Genomic DNA, 13604 nt, shown 5'->3' with positions numbered 1-13604 from the left:
GAAGCTGCAGGAATTAAGTGAATGCTTCAGTTGAATGAGCTTAATGAATTCAGATATTCAGCCTATGAGAATGCCAAGCTCTATAAGGAGAGAATCAAGCTACTGCATGACAAGAAGATTGCCATCAGAGTCTTTGAGCCAGGACAAATAGTGCTTCTATATAATTTAAGGCTCAAATTCTTTCCCGGGAAGCTGAAATCCCGGTGGTCAGGACCGTTTGTGGTTACCAGAGCTTCACCATATGGTCATGTGAAAATACAGAAAGATAAGTCAGATAGGAAATTTACAGTGAATGGCCAAAGGTTGAAGCACTATCTTGGAGGCGAGATTGATCGCCAGAGGTCCACTCATCTGCTGAACTAGCAGAACTGACCGTCAAGCTAGTGACGTTAAAGAAGCGCTTGTCGGGAGGTAACCCGATAATTTTGTATTCTTAGTTATTTTTCGTAGTAGTAGTTTTCTTACTTATTTGATATTTATTGAGTTCTTACTAATTTTCTGATCATGCAGCTATTTTAGAATAGAAACCGAAAAAAAAGAAGAGCACCCGACGCGCAAGCGTCGCTTACGCATACGCGTCAGATGGGGTGCATGAAAAATAAAAAAAATGAATAGAGAGTTGCACGGGAGCGGCGCAGGGATGATGCCTTTCGCACAAACAAGCCCTCGCAAACACGCACCCCACGCATGCGCGTCATTTGTGATTTTGGCACACCACGCGTATGCATCACTGATGCGTACGCGTGACTTGGAAAAACGGCGTAAATATGTATTTGGGCAGAGAGTTGTGCTGGCTTGGGGCTAGAAGTATGCTAGAAGCACAAAACTTGTTCACGCGTACGCGTCCCTGACGCGTGCGCGTCATTTGCAAAGATGGCCATCCACACGTGCGCGTGCATGATGCGCACGCGTCGTCTGAAAATATTAGTTTCCAAGCCACGTGAACAGCGAGTTGTGCGTGCACGCGGCTGGCTTCGCGCGAATCGCGCAAAACCCAGGACACGCGGACACGTGCTTGATGCTTACGCGTCATTAAGAAAATTTCGCGCCCCATGCGTACGCGTGCTGCACGCATACGCGTTGCCTGCACCGTACAACTCCACTAGTTCGCCGCCCAGTTTTAATTTTCTTTCCCCCTCTCCCAATCCTAATTCTCTCTTGTTATTTTATCCTTTTCTTTTTCTTTCATCATAATATTTGTCTCTTTCTATTTTCAGTTCTTCTTTGCTTGAGGACAAGTAAACCTTTGAGTTTGGTGTTGACGCTTTGCTTAAGGGTTTTCTGTTTATTCCTATGGCAACAAAAGGGAGGCGAATCATCTTCACGGAGGAGCACAACCTGAAGAATAAAACGACTGCTAGGATAACTAAGGTGGTTGAGTTCCTTTCATATTTTTTATTCCTTCCCTCTTTTTCTATGTTATGTTCTAGTTTTCTGCTATTTTGCTTTGTCCGTTGCATGATCCTTCATTAGTAAGAATCCTAGGTCTAGTTTAGTTTTCCCTTAAATGCTTTAATTCTGAAAAGATGTCTCATGTATTACCCACTGAGGTTGAATTCAAATAAAAAATACAGAAGTAATGTATTGCATGAGAAATTGAGTTAATTTTATGAGTAGTCTTATTTACTTAAATGTGGTGGTATTTTCTGTGATTCTGAATGCATGACATGAACAGTGCATATTTAAATTTGAATAAAATAATGTTGATGTACAAGGAATAGGAATTTAGAGATTATTATGATTTCTCTGAAATTAATGAAAGTTTAATCCTTAAATCAAACGAAACAACAAAAGAAAAATAAAAGCAAGGTCCAAGGCTCTGAGCATCAATGAGTAGGGAGGTCAGATATGATTAAAAGCTCAAAAAGTTGTTTTCCTAAGTCACATGCTTGTGGTGTTCTTGTGTCAAGTAATCCTTGAGACAAAACATTTATAGTCGAGATCAATTACAGAGTACGCCAAAGGCTTTGAGCACCACTGTCTGGGAGTAACTAAAAAAATTAATAATAATGAAAATATTTAGAACTTAAAGAGAATTCCCCAGTTAAGTGCTTGTGGTGTTTCTGTGTCAAGTAAAGCTTGAGACAAAACATTTGAAGTCACGGCTAGGCTCAAGGTGCAAAGCACCAAAGAAAAAAATTGCTGTGTTCAAGGATTAAATTGAGCTACAAAAGATCAGAGAATTCATAATATTATCCGGATTCTAATTCCAAATGACAGTAACATTCTTCTGATTCAAAGGAGAGTGAGATGCCAAAATTATTCAGGATTGCAGTTGTAAACCCCACTATAAGAAGAGACATGAGCTTAATCGAATTCTCATTCTCATGCAAATTCACATCCTAAGCTTATATTAGTTTTGGTTGCTTGAGGACAAGCAACAATTCAAGTTTGGTGTTGTGATGCGTGAGCATCTTTCCTATCTTTTCCTAGTGAATTTGCATCTAATTTGTTGAGTTTAATAAAGAATTAATTATCTTTTAGCCAATATGGATTCTACTTTGAGTCTTTTGCAATTTTGTTTATTTTAGGTAGCATTCGGCTGGATTTGATGGAGTTTCTGCAGCACAAGAACAAAAGGAGATGGCAGCGAGAAGCGACGCATACACGTGACTGACGCGTACGCGTGATTTAGAGCTTTCCATGGTGACGTGTGCGCGTGACTGACGCGTACACGTGATTTGAAGATTTTCTTAGTGGCGCATACGCGTGACTGACGCGTCCACGTGACGTGCGCCACGTGCAGAAAACGCTGGGGGCGTTTTCTGGGCTGCTTTTGACCCAGTTTTCAGCCTACAAAGCATAGATCAGAGGCTGCAGAGTGAAGGAATCAAGTGGTCCCCATCCATCAATTGAAGACTTGATGATTGTTATAATTAATTTTGATTTAAATTCAAATTTGATTTTTAAAATACGAAAAGATATTATCTTAATTTTAGATATTAGATTTTAAATTAATTAGGATTAGTTATAAAAAGGGATTCCAATTTTCATTCCAGACTACCTCATTCCGTATTAGACATTTTACCGGAATCCTTATTTTCTCTCTCAATCATGAGCAACTAAACCTCCACTGTTAAGGTTAGGAGCTCTGTCTATTGTATGGATTGATTCATTTGCTCTTTCTAATTTAATTTATGTTTTGATTTATATTTCAATAATTGTTTTCGTTCTTTATTTTATGAATTTGGGTGGAACGGAAGTATGACCCATGTTCTAATTGAGTTCTTGTATAACTTGGAAAAGCTCTTTACTTGAACAACAGCTTGGAAACATATTATCCTGAATTTCTAATTGTTTGTATTTAACGGGATACGTGACATATAATCCCTTTATTTTTGGATAATTCGGATTCTTGTGGCATATAAACTGGAATTTGATCATGCAGCTTCTAATTGGATTTAATTGACCAAGGAATTGGCAGTTAATGAATTTTAGAGGAGACTAGGAAGGTCTAAGGAATTAGGGTCTAGTCACATATAGTTTACCATGAATTAAATCTTGCATAATTAAAATAGTTAGTAAGAAAAGCCAATCCAGAAAATAGATATGTCCAAAGCCATAACTGTTTTCTCATTATATTATTCCCAACTTCTTTATTTGTCTATGTTTAATGCTCTTTGAATACCAAAACACTCTTTTTTGTTTGCCTAACTAAGCCAATCAGTCAACCATTGTTGCTTAGTCCATCAATCCTCGTGGAATCGACCCTCACTCACCTGAGGTATTACTTGGTAAGACCCGGTGCACTTGCCAGTTAGTCTGTGGTTAGAAACACCGCACCACTGAGCTTCATGGATGCATACTCTGGGTGTAATCAAATCTCGATGCACCGTTCTAACAAGGAGAAAACGGCGTTTATAACGCTAACAGGGACCTTCTACTATAGAGTAATGCCATTTGGACTGAAGAACGCAGGAGCTACCTACCAATGGTTGATGAGCAAAGTTTTTGGCATCCTCATCGGTAAGTTAGTTGAGGTATACGTTGATGATGTCTTGGTAAAAACAGCAGAGCCAAGCAACCTGGTCGACGACCTCGAAACTGTCTTCAGGGCACTTTGAAACACAACATGAGGCTCAATTCCCTCAAATATGCATTTGCCATGGAAGTTGGGAAGTTCCTCGGCTTCATAATAACACAAAGGGGGGGTGGTAGATGCCAATCCAGACAAATGTTAAGCCATCCTCGAAATGACGAGCCCAAGATGTGTCAAAGATGTGCAGAGGTTGGCTGGAAAGCTCACGACTTTATCTCGCTTCCTCGGAGCCTCGGCAGAGAAGGCTCTTCCCTTTTTCAATCTGATGAAAGAAGGTATATCCTTTAAATGGACCCCGGCTTGCGAGGAGGCATTCAACCACTTCAAGAGAATACTTTCATCATCCCCTGTTCTCTACAAGCCGAAAGAAGGTGAACCTTTGATTCTGTATTTGGCAGTGACGGAACAAGCCATGGTGGCCATTCTCATCCAAGAAGAAGACAAGAGCCAGCAGCCAATGTATTTCATTAGTAAGATGCTCTAAGGGGCGGAGCAAAGATATACCAAGTTAGAAAAACTGGCCTACACCCTGTTGATCTTATCTCGAAGGTTGAGACAGTACTTTCAAGATCACTCGGTCACACTAAGAACTGACCAAGCTATCCCTAAGTCCTACAAAAAATCAACTTGGCAGGTCGCATGATGACATGGGAGGTCAAACTATCCCAGTACGACCTGCGATATGAACTTAGACATCCAATCAAGGCCCAAGTGATGGCAGATTTTCTCGTGGAAGTGACACGAGACTCGCCCGGGAGTACGAATACATGGTGGAAGCTCCATGTGGACAGAGCCTCCAACCAAGAATTTGGGGGAACAGGGATAATTCTTGAAAGCCACGCAGGAATGATTTATGAGCAGTGAATCAAGTTTGACTTTCCGGTTTTTAACAACCAGGTGGAATATGAATATTTGATAGGAGGGTTGGTCCTAGCTAAGGAGGTCGGTGTATCGAGGGTTGAATTCAACAGTGATTCTCAAATCGTGACCCCTCAAGTCAACGGTAATTACCAAGCCAGGGATTTTTCACTTCAAAAATATCTAGAGAAAGTGAAGAAGCTTTGTAAGGATTTTGAAGAGGTAACGATCCAGCATGTACCCAGGGAAAAGAACGCCAGGGCTGATCTCTTGTCCAAGCTGGCGAGCACGAAACCTGGCACGGGGAACCGATCTTTGATCTAGGGAATAGCAACGGAGCCATCAGTGGCCCTGTGCATCACCCTATTGTTGAGTCCCCCCTTCGTGGATGGACCCAATTCTTCATTTTTTGGAATGTGGCAAACTCCCTGAAGACGAGAAGAAGGCCAGAGCAACAAAAAGAGAAGCAGCTAAGTATGTGGTGATACAGGGTCAGCTATACAAAAGAGGGCTCAACCAACCTCTGCTAAAATACCTACGCCCTGACCAAACAAACTACGTCCTAAGCGAAGTCCACGAGGGGTGCTACGGCCACCTCATCGGAGGAAAAGCATTGGCCCAGAAGCTCATCAGAGTCGGATACTACTGGCTCACAATTATGTCAGATGCACAAGAGTTCGTCAAGTAGTGCAGGAAATGCTAGGAACATGCCAATTTCTACAAGGCTCCGGCAAGAGAATTAAGCTCCATGATAGGCTCTCGACACTTCACTCAGTGGAGAGTCGACCTCTTGGGGCCATTCCCGGTCATACATGGGCAAGTCAAGCATCTGATAGTAGCCATTGACTTCTACACTAAATGGGTAGAAGCGGAGCTGCTGGCCAGCATATCATCGACAAATTGTCGAAAATTCATGTGGAGACAAGTGATCACTAGATTTGGAATTCCTAAAGCCGTGATATCAGAGAATGGGACACAGTTTGTGGACAAGAAGTTCGGAGAGTTTCTCTCCGGGCTAGGGATTAAGCAGAAGTTCTATTCGGTAGAACACCCACAAAGCAATGGTCAGGTAGAGGCGGCAAACAAAGTTGTTCTCAAAGGGCTTAAAAAGTAACTCGATCAAAACAAAAGGCTCGTGGTCAACACCCTAGTCCTTCATTGGAGAAACGCCTTTCTGGGTTACCTATGGGGTAGACGCAGTGATTCCAGTTGAGATTGGGGAACCGAGCCCGAGATTACTCCTCGGTAGTGGTGAAAAAGCTATGGAGACGTACCTGATCGACGAGACAAAGGAGATGGCTCATTTGACAGAAACTGCATTGAAGCAAATAATGGCACTGTGGTACAATGGGAAAGTCCTCGGCACGAGTTTTGAGGAAGGCGACCTGGTATTACGCTGCAATGATATTGGCCTACCAACCCCAGGAGAAGGCAAATTGGCAGTAAACTGGGAAGGCCCGTATAGAGTAAAAGAAGTCATCGGGAAAGGTGCTTAAAAGGTGGAGAAGCTAGATGGGAACGACGTCCCGAGAACATGGAATGTAGCAAACCTGAAAAGGTTCTACTCATGACGGACGACCCACCATTTTTGCGGTCACTTTTCCACAAACCTTGTCTTATTTCTATAAGTTGCGAATATATTGCCTCTATAACGTACCTAGTTCAATTGTTTTCTTTATTTTATTGTCATTATAACTATTTTACTGACCATGCATACGTTTTCCTGGTTACTCGGAATTTTTCTCACGAGGCCTATGACGAAAGCTTTGCAAGGCCCACATGACTCGACAACACCTCGGGACTGATCACCCCGGGAGCCAAAAGCAAGTCGCGAATACCCAGCATGCAACGACTAAAAATTTGATAGCCAAATGGGGACACAACAAGCAAGATAACCAACGCATTCTAGCGAATGAAAACGGTTAAAAGGAAAGGCACGATAATAGCCTAATGATAATCATTTACGATGCGTTCTAAGAAAACTACAAGTCTGAAAGATCGATTACAAGGTGAGTCGCCAAATCGGCCTAGTTAAGGAGAATACAAAAGTACAAGTCCAATGAAAGAAATTACAAGTTACTTTCTTGGAATGTCGACTATCTTACCATGCTGGATAGTCTTGAAGGCCCCAATCGCCGAGGTGTCGAAGTCGGGAGACAACAGCTTGACCTGTGCCTTGATCGCCTCCTCGATACCCCCAATCACATCGCGGGCATTCTTGACAATTTCTTTATTCTTCTTCTTTAAGCTGACGACCTCATCCTTCAAGCCTATGACTTCGGTATTGGCAGCATATGCCAAGGCAACGGCTTCAGCCAACTTCTTCTTCAGGTCTGCAACCTTAGTCTTTGTCGTGGTCACCCGACCTAAAGCAGCACCAAGCTGGCTCTCCAAGGTCAACTCCCGGTCGGCAAGGGGAGCCACGATTCCATTAGAAACCTTCAGCTTTTTTTCTATGATTGCCAACTTAGTCTTGACGGTTTCCATCTCAGCCTTTAAACTACCAACTTCTTGCAATGCTAAGCAATACTTCCCATCCAATAATCCATCCTGGGCCAGAACGGGTTTCGCCTTTCTCGTGATAGTTACAGCACGGAGCATGCAATGATACACCCACCTAGCCTGAAAGGCCAAGTCACCACCATGGAAAAAGTCATTGGTGCCTGGCAAAAGCTGGGAATCAATGAATCCCCTAGCATCGAAGTTATTCTCCATCACAGTGAGCGCCCCCTCTAGACTGGAAATACCTCCTCGAAGGGGGAAACCACACCAGCGCTGGTACCAAGGGTTTCCTGAGGAGGTGGCCACAATTGAACCTCGAGAGCGGGGGAAGACGGAGCCTTGGCAGAATGGGTTTTCGAGATATCATTGCTATTCCTCGGAAGGAACTGGGCCATTAAGTTGCTGAGACCTACCTGCTTGGCAGCCATGGATACTGAAACAAGGAAGCAAAGCCCATACATTAGACCATGTTAAATAGGTATACAAGCTAGAGCAAATAAGATCAAAAAGGGGGACAACCCGACGACTCACCCACATAGCTTCTACCCATCTCAGAGTCACCCATCAACAGATGGGGTTGACATTTTTCTTGATAAAAATGGCCAATAATATATCAGTGATGTACCAGTTTTGCTGACTTAGACCATTATAAGTACTTTTTATGAAAATGTTAGCCCTGGTACCGAAGCTCTAATAGGTCGGTATCCAGCGTTCCCCATCTAAAGTCAACAAGAAGGGATGCCAACCATCAGCGGGTCACATGTTAAAGTATTTTTTCTTAAAGCCGTGAAATGAATCTTCGAACAACTCGAAGATCCGTCGATCTTACACGGCTCAGAACGACATGTATCCTTTTTTTATGTTTTCCTTCTTTCAAAGGGTTGGTCAGAAGAAAGAAGTAGAGGAAGACCTCTACCGAGATCGGTAGCTCCAAGTATTCACAGACCATCTCGAAACAACGAATAGAAGCCCAGCTGTTCAGATGTAACTATGACAGCGCCACATCACATCGATTCAAAAGAGAGATAACAAAAGGGGAGAAGGGAAGCCGAACCCCTATGTTGGTGAACATGGGCTTGTACACCACATCCAATCGGCAATCCGGGGGTGTTCATATTTATGTGAGAAATGTGTTTTCGGTCCTCAGGAACGAACATGTTGTAATGCTCCTCCTCGGGACCCACCTCTGTAGAACAGATCGGAGTTGCGAAACCCCTAGAGCTCCTCAAGGGTTATCTTAGAGACCGTGTCCGTCATGTCAGAAGTAACCCATATATAACAGTCTACAGGAGCTCTTAGAATGGGATGTTGTGCTATACCTACAGTGGGGGCACCACTTAAAGCTAAACTTTGGAGGTTGGCACGTTGGGAAAAGGAAAACTAATTCTACGTTCTGCTACAACTCTACTGTACACTAATCTACAATAAATTAGAGGCCAAAACTGATACACTTAATGGTAACCCCCTGTAAACTACCTAATAGTGACGCACTAAAACACAGGCAAGATTGATCATCAACAATAGAAGAAAACAACGCAACAATGGTGACAAGCAAGAGTAGAACAATAATCATCCATAAGGGTAAAAGCAGTAGAAACTTACCATGAAATTATGAGAAAAGGAAGAATGAATCCCAGAGAAAGTATAATAAAGCTTGCGAAGGTTGAAGGCAAGAAAGGGAATAATGATGGTAGAAGCAGTAGATGGGAGAAATACGAAGGAATGAAAACCACCAGGGGAAACACAGGGTAGTAACTAACATTGGGAAGTGCAAAAGGCAAGGGAAAAATGGGTTTTTTTACCCAAGTTTCAAACCAGTCATAATGTGCATTAAGTGCTCGACGCGAGAATTGAGGCGACGTTTCTGGTAATAGGCAAAGGCCACGCGCTTTAAGGGCACAGACTCCGTCAAGAATTCTCAACCCCGTGAGAACTCGGCTGGCGGGGGCAAGTAGTTCAAATGTGCCAACTACGAGCTGTGCCATATCTGGCACGTTGGGGCACTATTCCGGCCTAACCCATCAACGACCCGGGTCCGGGCCTAAGCAACTGACCCGACGGGTCACGCAACCCGAGCTAGGTAGGGATCTGCCTTGCCCTCCTCATCCATGTGGAACCTGGACAACTAGCAGAAGATTCCAGGAAGGTGGGCCTGGCCACAAGGGGCGCATCCGAGTACGGACTATAAAAGGGAAGGGACCTACCCCTCCCCAGAGGTACGTCACCTATTCTAACCCTAAATTGCTGCCTCTTGTATGGATACTGACTTGAGTGTCGGTTTCCTTGCAGGTGGCCCCACCACATCGTCACCTCGCGGATCCCAGCCCGCAGCCTTCTCCAGACTCGCAGCTTAAACTCAGGTCCTAGCCCCTTCAAGCCTCTACTCAGCATCAGTTCGTCTCGATCCACTGCACACCTGAGTAGACGAACAGTTACAATAAACTCCACGATGGCCTATTTATAGGATCCATATATTGATTCTAGATAATTTTTAATTTTAGATATTTCTATATATTAACCTTGATATTTCTAGATACTAATCTTAGATATTTCTAGTGCTTGATTTATTTACTTAACTTCTAGTTGTTTCCATCATAATATCTAGATATTTATATGTATGAAACAAGAAAATGAGAATTCTAGAGAATTCTATAAATGTGTAGCATAATCAATACTCCTCCTTGATGCACATTTGTATAACTCCGAGTATTTCTCGAAATAGTTCAAACTTTGATCTTGGTAGTGCCTTGGTGAAGATGTTAGCCAGTTACTCATCTATGTTGCAATACTCGATCTTTATCTTTTTCTCCAATATGTCTTCTCATATAAAATGATACTTGATAGCTATATGCTTGGTCCTATTATGATGGATTTGATTGTTTGTCATTGCTATTGCTGACTTGCTGTCGCACAACATAGTTGTTGGTTCCTCTTGTTGCTCTCCTATTTCTTCGAGTATTTTTCTTATCCATATCGCTTGACTAATATCATTTGCGGCTGTAACATACCCAGCTTCAGCAGATGATTGAGCCACAGTTTCTTGTTTTTTTATGGGTAAGATAATACTCTTGATCCTAGTGTAAATTCATATCCAGAAGTGCTTTTCATATCGTCAATTGATCCTGCCCAATCACTGTCAGTATATCCAAGTAGTTTTGGATCTTTAGTATATTTATAGTGAATGCCATAATCCTTTGTACCTTGTAGATATCTTAAGATCCTTCTTGTAGCTCCATAGTACTTCTGACTTAGCTTTTGTAAGAATCTTGACAATAGACTTGTTGTATACATGATGTCAGATCTTGTGGTAGTTAGATAAAGGAGACTGATAAACCCCATTTTGACGGTTTATCTTGCATTGATTTTAAGAGCTTTTAATACCTTTTACCCTCATTTATCCATTGAAATAGCATGGTTTTGTGATTATCTCCTTATTTGTGCTTAGATGTGAAAACATTCTTTTCAACCCTTAATTTGATGGTTTTAATCTCCCTTTGATTCCACTAGATGCCTTGATATGTTTGTTAGTGATTTCAGATTGAAAGGGCTAGGAATGGATCAAAGGAGTGAAGAGGGAAAGCATGCAAAGTGGAGAAATCATGAAAAGTCAAAGAAGTTGAACTCGCCCATGGACGCGCGCGCACCTGGCGCTTGCGCGCACCTGCGAATCACCCCATGGACGCGTGCGCGTGCTGTGCGCGTACGCGTCGGTGCTGGTTTATGATTTTTTAATGAAAACGTGGCCAACGAATTCTGAAGGGTTGTAGGGCCCAATCTCAACCAACTTTGGCGCCTAAACTGCTATTTAAAGCCAAGGATTAAAGAGAAAAGGGGATTACAATTCATTACACACACATTAGGATTAGTTTAGAAGTAGTTTCTAGAGAGAGAAGCTCTCACTTCTCTCTAGAATTAGGATTAGGATTAGCTCTTAGATCTAGGTTTTAATCTTTGCTTTCTTCTACTTCTACCTTTCAATTCCTTGTTGTTAGATTCATCTTCTTCTATTCTTTTGTTGTAATTTCCTTTATGTTGTTCTTACATTTTGTTGTAGATCTAGTATTGTTTCTTTTACATTCTTCCAATTCAATAAGAGGTAATTCATAATAATTGTTCTTCTTTGCTTTTCCATTGTTGATCTCTTGTTTTTGTAGTTAGATCTCTCTTTAATTCTTGCAATTTATGTTGTTTACTTTTATTGCCTTTTATGTGTTTGTTGAAATGCCTCTTCTAGATTTAGTGTAGATTTTTTTCCTCTTGGCCTAGGTAGAGTAATTAGTAACACTTGAGTTATCTAATTCCTTTGTTGATTGATAATTGGAGAGATTGCTAATTGGTTTGGAGTGCACTAAAGCTAGTCTTTCCTTGGGAGTTGGCTAGGACTTGTGGCTCAAGTCAATTCATCCACTTGACTTTCCTTTATTTAGTAAGGGTTAACTAAGTGGTAGCAATGAACAATTCTCATCACAATTGAGAAGGATAACTAGGATAGGACTTCTAATTTTCATACCTTGCCAAGAGCCTTTTATAGTTGTTAGTTTATTTTCATTGCCATTTACTTTTCATACCTCTTATCAAAACCCCAAAACAACTCAAACCAATAACAAGACACTTTATTGTAATTCCTAGGGAGAACGACCCGAGGTTTGAATACTTCGGTTTATAAATTTAGGGGTTTGTTACTTGTGACAAACAATCTTTTGTATGAAAGGATTATTGTTGGTTTAGAGACTATACTTCGACGAGATTTTATTTGAGAAATTCTAAACCGTCAAAAATCCAATCATCAGAGACTTCCAATAAGACTTCTGTATTTTGAAAAATCTGCCTCTCTAGATCCATCTTCTTTTTGTAATTTCTCATTATGGACTAGAGTAGTAAATACTGCTTTGCAATTATTCATCTTGAATCTTTGCAACAAATTTTGAGTGTATTTCTTTTGCGAGATGAAAATTCCAATCTTCATTTTGGTTTACCTCAATGCCAAGAAAATAGTGTATCAATCATAAGTCAGTCATCTTAAATGTCTTTTTCATTTCTTCTTTGAATTCTCTAATCATGGTTTCATTGTTTTCAGTGTAGATAAGATCGTCTACGTACAAGAAACTATGAGAGTGTTTGAATTACCTTGTATATTGATGTGGAGTGTAGGCTCACTTTTACTCCTCCTAAATTCATGATCAATGAAATATTTGTCAATTTGACTGTACCATGCTCGCAGAGCTTGCTTGAGTCCATATAGTGCTTTCTTTAGCCTTAGCACCTTGTCTTGATGTCCTTCTACAATGAACCCTTGTGATTGATCAACGTATACTTTTTTCATCAATTCTTTATTTAAAAAGGCAAATTTCACGTCCAATTGATAGATTTTTCATTGCTTTTGTGCGGCTAGTGTAATGAGCGCCCTTATTGTATTTAAGCGAGTTACAGGTGCTAATGTCTTTGTGAAATCCATCCTAGGAATTTGTGCATATCCTTTAGCTACGAGCCTTGCCTTACGCTTATGAATAGATCTATAAGGATTGAGCTTAGTCTTGTATACCTATTTGACTCCAATGATATCTATATTTGAAGGGCGATCTACTAGTTTCCATATGTTGTTCTTCTCGATCATCTTGATTTCTTCTTGGTGGGCGAAATTGCAATCACACTTTTGCAATCCCGCACAACTAACCAGCAAGTGTACTGGGTCGTCCAAGTAATACCTTGCGTGAGCAAGGGTCGATCCCACAGAGATTGTCGGCTTGAAGCAAGCTATGGTTATCTTGTAAATCTTAGTCAGGATATCAGAAATTATCAGGATTGATTGTAAAAAGCAAAGGAACATGAAATGGTTACTTGTTTTGCAGTAATGGAGAATAGGTTGAGGTTTGGAGATGCTCCATCTTCTGAATCTCTGCTTTCCTACTGTCTTCTTCTTCAGTCACGTAAGTCTCCTTCCATGGCAAGCTGTATGTAGGGTTTCACCGTTGTCAATGGCTACCTCCCATCCTCTCATTGGAACGATTCCTAATGCCCTGTCACGGCACGGCATTCCATCTGTCGGTTCTCAATCAGGCCGGAATAGAATCCAGTGATTCTTTTGCGTCTGTCACTAACGCCCCGCCTTCAGGAGATTGAAGCACGTCACAGTCATTCAGTCATTGAATCCTACTCAGAATACCACAGACAAGGTTTAGACCTTCCGGATTCTCTTGAATGCCGC

At 41.5% G+C, this 13604-nt stretch overlaps 1 protein-coding gene across 1 annotated transcript; it reads left to right on the top strand.

The window, feature by feature from the left end:
• The first annotated feature begins 5645 nt into the window (after window positions 1-5645).
• Window positions 5646-6393, top strand: LOC140175631 (uncharacterized). The gene is made up of 2 exons (XM_072204158.1): window positions 5646-5966; window positions 6049-6393. The coding sequence occupies exons 1-2, from the start codon at window positions 5646-5648 to the stop codon at window positions 6391-6393; spliced, it is 666 nt and encodes a 221-aa protein (XP_072060259.1).
• The last annotated feature ends 7211 nt before the right edge of the window (window positions 6394-13604 follow it).

The sequence above is a fragment of the Arachis hypogaea genome, chromosome 10, assembly GCF_003086295.3.
Source record: "Arachis hypogaea cultivar Tifrunner chromosome 10, arahy.Tifrunner.gnm2.J5K5, whole genome shotgun sequence".
NCBI classification, from domain to species: Eukaryota; Viridiplantae; Streptophyta; class Magnoliopsida; order Fabales; family Fabaceae; genus Arachis; species Arachis hypogaea.
This window is presented reverse-complemented; position numbering and strand designations above follow the sequence as displayed.